Source organism: Otolemur garnettii, unplaced genomic scaffold (genome assembly GCF_000181295.1).
Source record: "Otolemur garnettii isolate 467f Iridium unplaced genomic scaffold, OtoGar3 scaffold00001, whole genome shotgun sequence".
Taxonomy (NCBI): domain Eukaryota; kingdom Metazoa; phylum Chordata; class Mammalia; order Primates; family Galagidae; genus Otolemur; species Otolemur garnettii.
The window spans coordinates 24,825,750-24,834,909 of record NW_003852396.1 but is presented as its reverse complement, the minus strand read 5'-3'; the positions used below and the strand labels follow the sequence as shown (position 1 = coordinate 24,834,909).

Genomic DNA, 9,160 nt, shown 5'->3' with positions numbered 1-9,160 from the left:
ACAAATCTACAATTACAAATCAGTCTTATAAATACCTAGGTGTTTATGAAAACTAAAAAGTGAGAGCTGATAAATACAAGTAATTATTCCTGATCCAAGAGGTAGTAGCAGAAATGTGTTAAATTCTTGTCTTTCTAAATACTTGCTAGAAGCTCTAACTATACATTTTCTTCTAAATTTCATGTTCATATTCTCAACAAGTAACTAAGACCAACAAAATTCTCATATTTGCCAGCACTTTTTCCAAAAAACATTTCTCATTAATGGTTTTAGTCAAGAATGAGAGCCCAGTAATATAGAAAACCTAGATTTATTTGTTAAGCTATTACAAAGACAAAACAATCACCATTTGGATTTCATCCCAGTTTCACTTTTTCCGTTACAGAACTAACTTAAGATGTTGGAAAGTAAAGGATACAACTGAAGAGGTTGTAACAGAGCAGACTGATGAAACAGGACAAAGGAGCAAAATCTGGTAGCATATGTGGCTGGGATATTACTAAAGAGGTTACCTAGAAATGCCTCAATTAATTAATCTAGGCCCCAAATTAATAGAAGACTCTGGTCCGTGTGAAGAATGAGCAGAGGCTAGGATTCCTCTGAGACCTTTCTTTTTAGGAGTATGGGTATCCTAACCCCAAAGAAGCATTTCTTAGCTTCAACCTCTCTCTCCCACCTAGTCTACCTGTACCTCCAAGCTCCTGTGTGTTTTCACCACATAGGCCTACTAGCTGACAGAAGATGCATACAGTAAAAGCAGGAATTACAGACTTCCCCAGAGGGTACCCTAGACACAGAAAGTTTTGGGGGGTAGATAATGAACTACAAGTACCCTCTTGGTTAAGTTAATTCACCTTTGTTAATAAAATTCTGCTGGTGACAACATGTCTCAGTACAGTCTGTCTCAAGAAAGAACTGGTTCAGGTGAATTTTGGAGAAGGAAAAAGACTTGTCATCAACCCACTCCAGAGTGGAAGAGGCACCAAATTCTCTCCTACAGTTATGAGCAGAATCTGAAAAACAAAAGGTTTGCAGTGTTTATAGTAATAAGAGCTTTTATTAAATGTCTAGTCAAGAGTGCCAGAGAACTGAGATACATTATATCTCGGTCTTTGCAATAACCCTAGCAGGTATGTCTTATTCCCATTTTAAACTAATGTTTTCCTATGGGGAAAATAAGGATTCAAGACATTACGTGACTGTCCCAAGTCATAAGCCAGTGGGTGGTAGATTCTACCATTCATGTGTTTCCCTCTACCCCACCTCATGCACTGAAAGATCCTAGTTCCATTATCTTGAAATTAATAGTTGCATACATAATGATTTATTGTTCATTCTTTAAAGGCACATACATTTACAACTTTAAATGATTAAAAATTCACATTGTTTGGAATTCAGGTCAATTATCCAGATGAAAAACATGTATAAATTTTATGAATAAAATAATTTCCTGCCTCTGAACTCCACCATAAAATAAACAGAAAATAAACCTCATTAGTTTGTGGCGGAATCCTAAGAATTCTCACCAGGGACTGCAACATCCCATTTGTGTAACCATCAGTGATATACCAAATGAGTTTCTCATTATCTTTTTTTTTTTTTTTTTGAGACAGAGCCTCAAGCTGTCCCCCTGGGTAGAGTGCTGTGGCATCACAGCTCATAGCGTCCTCCAACTCCTGGGCTTAAGCGATTCTCTTGCCTCAGCCTCCCAACTAGCTGGGACCAAAGGTGCTCGCCACGATGCCTGGCTATTTTTTGGTTGTAGTTGTCATTGTTGTTTAGCAGGCAGGCCCAGGCTGGATTTGAACCCGCCAGCTCTGGTGTATGTGGCTGGCGCCTTCGCTACTTGAGCTACAGGTGCCGAGCCAAGTTTCTCATTATCCTTATTAACGGTGGTTGCTATTCTCTGAAATATCTATTTTGAAGAAATATATAAAATCCTAAAGGTCCAAAAATCTGTTTGCCAGTTCCAATAAAACAGATGCTAAGCAAGTATCCCTGAGCTGAAAAAAATCAATATGCTATAAAAAAATGTGATGAGAAATAAGACTTAACTTGGTACTAAAAGATTTCCAATGAAGTAGAATGATGAAGTGATCTGAGGCTGTGAGAGCTGAAAATGAAAGTTAACAGAGCTCTAGTGATTCTGAACACACTAATTGCTGGTTTTAGACCTATGGCTACCAGTGACAGAACTAAATGTATTAGAATTAAGTATTTATGGGAAAAAATAAAAATCACAGAATTCGAAGAGTTTATTTTCAGATGTTTCCACTGGCAGGATGTGAGAAGAAAGCAGGGATCCAAGATCACAATTCATGGTGAGTATAAGAAGCAATGCCATACGGCATTCACAACAGCAGTAACCGAGATTTTAAAAGGCTGGTTTCCAATTTAAATGGAATGGAGAAAAGGAATTAAAATTTTTAAGTAGAGAAGCAGCCAATGATTGCTTAAGATTCAGAACTAAAATCTATATCAGAATAAAACAGAAGGAATTTTGAAATATTTAGTGTAGCAGGGAATAATGAGAGATCTCACAACCTAACTGGATGACTGATAGTAATAACAGAGTCAAGTCAAAATATATAAATCTTGTCATGCTATTACTATATGCTTTAATAAAATAAAAGGACCTGGGGAACAGTGGCATCTCAAACACTAGAAAACAACCAGCATTTAAGAAAATAGTGCAGCTGGGCCCAGTGGCTCACATTTGTAATCCTAGCACTCTTGGAGGCTAAGGCAGGTGGATCATCTGAGCTCTACCAAAAGAACTGTTGGTAGCCAGCCTGAGCAAAAGCAAGACCCTGTCTCTACTAAAAAAAAAATCATAATGACAATAATAATAGAGAAAATAGCCAGGCATAACAGCTCATGCCTGTAGTCCCAGCTATGTGGGAGGGTGATACAAGAGTTTGAAGTTACTGTGAGCTACGATGCCATAGCACTCTACCCAGGGAGACTGAATGAGACTCTGTCTCAGAAAAAAGAAATAAGAAAGTAATGCTATTAAGGGTAAGAGGCAGAAGGACATCGTAGGGGGGAAAGAGACAACAACTTAACAATAGCTTATAAAGGAAGGCCTATTATAATTACTTGTTGTAGTTCAGTATGATGTGAACTAGGTACACGACCTTCACTTATAACTTAACATATAGCTGAAATACTCAGACTGGCAAAGGACAATATATTTCTCAGATTAGCAGGAAATAAATAGGGACAAACTTTAGGCAAAGCTTATGAGAATGTGTTAAAAGGAAAGAAAACTGGCAGAAAGCTCTTATGTCAATCACGAAAAACAGGCAGGAAACAACTTGGGAAATGATGACTTTTGGACAACTGTACAAACTTGTTATGGTTTGGCCAGTCAGTCCTGGACACTAAGGTAACCAGACCTTGGTCATCTATTATTTTCAGAAGGAAGGAAACTGATATAAAATTATGATTAAAGCCTTAAATTCAGTTTGGAATTACTTCTATGCCCCCCCCAAACTGAAAAGCAGTGAGTTGTAATAAATTTCTGCTTTGTGTTTCTGATGAGCACAGTGAGAAAAAGTGACTCAAGAGCAGACCAGGACATGATCTCGAGTTCTACTGCTGTCACCTGAGCCAGCGAGAGGTCTCTTTCTATACAAATGGCTCCTAAGTTCACTGAAGATGGTCTGTCTCATTCTCCTACATAATCTAAAGGCCTCATGCAGTGCTCAGCATGTGGGAAGTGTACAGGAAATGGTAAACTGGACATCACTATGTTGCAGTCTTTACTTTCTTAGGGGGAAAAACCATGTAATTTTCAATAATTTTGGAAATGGATAATAAAATTTTTCCAAATTGCTAATTATAAAAGTCTCTTGATGAGGAGGCGCCTATGGCTCAGTGAATAGGGCACCAGCCCCATATACTGAGGGTGGTAGGTTCAAACCCGGCCCCGGCCAAACTGCAACAAAAAAACAGCCAGGAATTGTGGCAGGCACCTGTAGTCCCAGGTACTCCTATGCCCAAGAGGTGGAGGTTGCTGTGAGCTGTGACACCACGACACTCTACCGAGGGTGACAAACTGAGACTCTGTCTCAAAAAAAAAAAAAAAATTTAAAGGTCTCTTGATGTATGAAAATAAAAATTAATCACTTCACAGGATTTTCATGTTCAATGACAAGAGATAAAATAAGATACTCACCTTCAAACAACATAAACCATTTTCAGTGATCAACATCTGCATCCTCAAACTGTCCAGCAACTGTTGGTGTAGTATCCACTTCCATCCCATCTAAACAAAAAATGAATTGCTGAGCAATATTCTACTGAGCACTGCAGACTACAGGTAAACACTCAACTTCTAAGACCAGGAGGAAGCTAGTGCCCTCTACTGGTAAGAGTTGCTATTTTCTTTTTCTTTTTTGAAAAGTACAGAAGAACAAATAGAGAAAGGAAAATGCGACCTGTGGATTTAGGGTGAGTTAAAGTCAGACCACATTAAACATTTACTTATAAATTCTCAATCTCAATGGTAAAAGAACTGTTGGTAGCCAGACATGGTGGCTGACACCTATAATCCTAGCACTCTGGGAGGTGGAGGCCAGAGGATCACTTGAGATAAAAAGTTCAAGTCACAGCTCGGCGCCTGTGGGTCAAGTGGCTAAGGCGCCAGCCACATACACCGAAGGTGGCGGGTTGGAATCCAGCCTGGGCCCGCCAAACAACAATGATGGCTGCAACCAAAAAATAGCTGGGCATTGTGGTGGGCGCCTATAGTCCCAGCTACTTGGGAGGCAGAGGCAGGAGACTCACTTGAGCCCAGGAGTTGGAGGTTGCTGTGAGCTGTGATGCCACGGCACTCTGCCCAGGGGGACAGCTTGAGGCTCTGTCTCAAAAAAAAAAGTTCAAGTCACATAAGAGGGTTTTTCTCCAGTATTTTTCCTCTCCAGTCAGTTTTCCATATCGCAACCAGAATTATCTTCTAAAAATTAATCAGTGGCCAGGTGTGGTGGCTCACACCTGTAATCCTAGCACTCTGAGAGGCTGAGGTGGAAGGATTGCTTGAGCTCACAGGTTCAAGACCAACCTGAGCCAGAGAGAGAGACCCTGTCTCTACTAAAAATAAAAAAAAACTGAGGCAAGAGGGTCACCTGAGCCCAAGAGTTTTAGGTTGCTGTGAGCCATGATGTTGCTATGGCACCCTACCCAGGGCATCAGCTTGAGACTCCGTCTCAAAAAAATAAAACATTAACCAAACTAAATTTCTTTAGTAGCTTCCCACTAACCTAAGAGCTCCTCTAAGACATAGCATAGTTCACTACTCCACCTTTATCAGTTACTATAATAGCTACTCTTCACAAAGTTCCAGACACAATTAACTACTTTCAGTTCCCTAAAGCTGAACACTCTCTTGAAACTCTGCACATGACTAATCTGTCTACCTGCCTTTCCTCCCAATCTGTGTGCAATCCCTCTTCATCTAGGTCACTTCTATACATTGTCCAGATCTTGGTTCAAATGCTCTTTACTTCACAAACTTTTAACTTTTACCTTGACTGGTTGATGTAGTAAGTATATCTTTTTTTGCACATCAGCTCATTTTATCCTGTGACCACTTGTTAGATGTTTGACCTCAGGCAAGTTACATAACCTTTCTGTGCCTCTGTTTCCTCACTTGTAAAATCATAATAGCTAGCATTCACAACATGGTGTTCATGGAAGGATTAACTGAGTAAAGACCACATATGCATAATGTGTTTAAATTACAGTCTGGAACATACATAATAAGCATTATCTAAGCAATATATTGCAGGTAGCAGGAAAATTATTGGAGATACTTGGAGCAAAGACAAAGATGTCTCTTCAGAGTCAAAACTACAGCATCAGGAAATCACTGAGGGACATCTTTATAGGAGTGCCCATGAAAAAGTATTCTAAGAAGATGGTGACGAAGGGATGATAGAGGCAAGAAATTTTCTATCATAAATCCAGTGTGACAAAAAAGGACCTACGTTTGGAGAACTGTAGTGGTAATAGCAAGGACACATGAAAGTAAGGGCAAAATCCATGGAACTAAGTATCAGACTGGACGAAGGAATAAATGGTAAAGTTTGCGTCAAAAGAACATTTTACAGTTCTAATCAAAACAGGATTATTTAGGAAAGGAACCAGTTTGATAGAGAAAATGCAAACAAGCTTCAAAATAGAAGAAAATGGAAACATTCAAGCCAGTTAAAGTGCAGAAGCTTGTCATGAGAACCCAATTTTCTTGAATACTACATAACCCTTTATGTCAACTAACTATGCTAGTTTTGCATATAATCATGTAGCAATTCATTATAAGATAAAAATAGTAGTATCCTTTTGTGTACACACAAACACATATAAGCAAACAAGACTGGAAGGATAAACAACAGAAAATAATAGATATCTTTCAGAATCATACTTGATTTTTTCCTACCTCTTCTCTGCCTGTGTACACTTTTAAAATTTTTGACTATGGGCTTGATGCCTGTAGTGCAGTGGTTACAGCGCCAGCCACAAACACCAAGGCTTGCAGGGGTTCGAACCCAGCCTGGGCCAGCTAAAACAACAATGACAACTGCAACAGAAAAATAACTGGATGCTATGGTAGGCACCTGTAGTCCCAGCTACTTGGGAGGCTGAGACAAGAGAGTCACTTCAGCCCAACAGTTAGAGGTAGCTGTGAGCTGTGACACCATGGCACTCTACCAAGGGCAACATAGTGGAACTCTGTATCAAAAAAAATAAAAAATAAAATAAACAAAATTTTTGACTATGAACATAGACTATTTTTGTAGTATGGAGGGTAGATACCAATAAAAAATTACATAATATATATAAAATCAGCACATTGTATCCTATGATTGCATTAATGTACACAGCTATGATTTAATAAAAAAATTACATAAAACTTCCCATTCTATACGATAGTGAGTTTACTCTGAGATTTCTCCTTTAGTGTTCTAGGTTGAATTCTGTCTCCCTGAAAATCATGTGCATGTTCTAACCTCCAACACCTCAGGATATGACCTTATTTAGAGACAGGATATTTATGGAGGTAATCAAGGTAAAGCAAGGTCATCCGAGTGGGACTTGATCCAATATGGGGGTGTTAATAAGAAGGCAAATAATGTTATGCATCCACTTCACTAGGCCATAGTACCCAGAGAGCCTGTCAAACATTATTTTGGATGTTTCTGCGGATGTTATTTTTTAGATACGTTTAACATATAAATTGATAGACTCTAATCTAAGCAGACTACCCTCTATAATGTGACAGACCTCATCTAATCAGATGAAGGTCTTAATTGAACAAATATTTAACACCGTGAGCAAGAAATTCTGCAGCATGGCTTGGTGCTTATAGCATAGTGGATAAGGCGCCAGCTACATACACCAAGGCTGGCGGGTTTGAACCCAGCCCAGCCAGCTAAATAATGATAACTCCAACAAAAAACAGCTGGGCATTGTGGTATCCCAGCTACTTGGGAGGCTGAGGTAAGAGAATTACTTGAGCCCAAGAGTTTGAGGTTGCTATGAGCTGTGATGCCACAGCACTCTACCGAGGGCTGCATAGTAAGACACTGTCTCAAAAAAAAGAAAAGAAATTCTGCAGCAAACTGCCTTCAGATTGCAACATCAGTTCTTTCCTGGGTATCCAGCCTGTTGGCCTACCCTGCAAATTCTGGACTTGCCTGCTTTCATAAGCATGTGAACCAATTTCTTAAATAAATCTCTACACACACACACACACACACACACACACACACCCTACTGCTTCTATTTTTAGAAATCTCCCTCAAGCTTTAGTATTAGATAAACACAAGAAAAGAAAAGAATCTGTTATGCCAACCTGTCTGTCACTGGACATGCTAACTTGTCTAATAATTGTACATTTGGGGAGAATATCTACAACCCTAATAGAAGGTAACTTGGAAAAAAATAGTAAACACAGAGATAGGGAAGATGACACAAAGACAAAGGGAAAGACAGTTATCGACATGCCAAGGAGAGAGGCCTGAAACACAGCCTTCAGAGACAACAAATCCTGCACTTCTATCCTCCAGAACTGAGACAACAAATTTCTATTGTTTAAGCTACCCATCCCACGGCACTTTGTTACAACGTTACTAGCAAACTAAAACAGAAGCAACAGAAAATGAATAGTAAGTATCTCTCAGAATTATACTTGATTTTTTTCACTGCCTGCACACATTTAAAAAATTTTTGTGGCCAGGTATGGTAGCTTACACCTGTAACCACAGCACTTTGGAAGGCCAAAGTGGGAGGATTGCTTCAGGCCAGGAATTTGAGACCAGCTGGGGTGAGGCTCCATCTCTATAAAAAATTTAGGAAAAGAAAAAACCAAAAAGTGAAGCATGATTGCACCTATAGTCCCAGCTACTCAGGAGGCAGGAGGATCCCTTGAGCCCAGGAGTCTGAAGCAACAGTGAGCTATGTTTGTGCCACTGCATTTTAGCCTGGGGGACACAGTAAAACCTTCTCTCTTAAAATAATTAAAATTAAAAAATAAAAAATTTTCCAGTGGTGGCTGTGGCACCAGCCCCATATACCAAGGGTGGCAAGTTTGAACCTGGCTCCTGGTCAAACTGCAACAAAAAATAGCCGGGCGTTGTGCCAGGCACCTGTGGTCCCAGCTACACGGGAGAATGAGGCAAGAGAAAATCACCTAAGCCGGACAACATGGCACTCTACTGAGGGCAAAAGAGTAAGATTCTGTCGCTAAAAAAATAAATAAATAAAATATAAATAAATAAATAAATTTCACTGTGAATAAAGACTGTTTATGTAGTCTGGGGGAAAAAATCACTAAAAACAAATTATGTAAGAATTTCCAGTCAGGCATGGTGGCTCACCTGTAATCCTAACACTCTGAGAGGCCAAGGTGGGAAGATCAGCTGAGCTCACAAGTTCAAGATCAACCTGAGCGGCTCGGCGCCTGGTGGCTCAAGTGGCTAAGGTGACAGCCACATACACCTAAGGTGGTGGGTTTGAATCCAGCCCAGGCCCGCCAAACAACAATGACAGCTGCAACCAAAAAATAGCCGGGCGTTGTGGCAGGCACCTGTGGTCCCAGCTACTTGGGAGGCTGAGGCAAGAGACTTGCTTGAGCCCAGGAGTTGGAGGTTGCTGTGAG

General features: G+C 39.9%; 1 protein-coding gene across 1 annotated transcript in view; it reads right to left on the bottom strand.

Moving 5' to 3' along the window:
• Positions 1-285: 285 nt before the first annotated feature.
• Positions 286-9,160, bottom strand: part of CLNS1A (chloride nucleotide-sensitive channel 1A) — a 39,553-nt gene continuing 30,678 nt past the window's right edge. Inside the window, exons 5-6 of the mRNA XM_023511914.1 lie at positions 4,181-4,270; positions 286-1,013 (exon numbers count right to left, since the gene is read on the bottom strand). Of these exons, the coding sequence (XP_023367682.1) occupies positions 4,203-4,270 (68 nt within the window). The 3' untranslated portion in view covers positions 286-1,013; positions 4,181-4,202. The remainder of the gene's footprint in view (positions 1,014-4,180; positions 4,271-9,160) is intronic.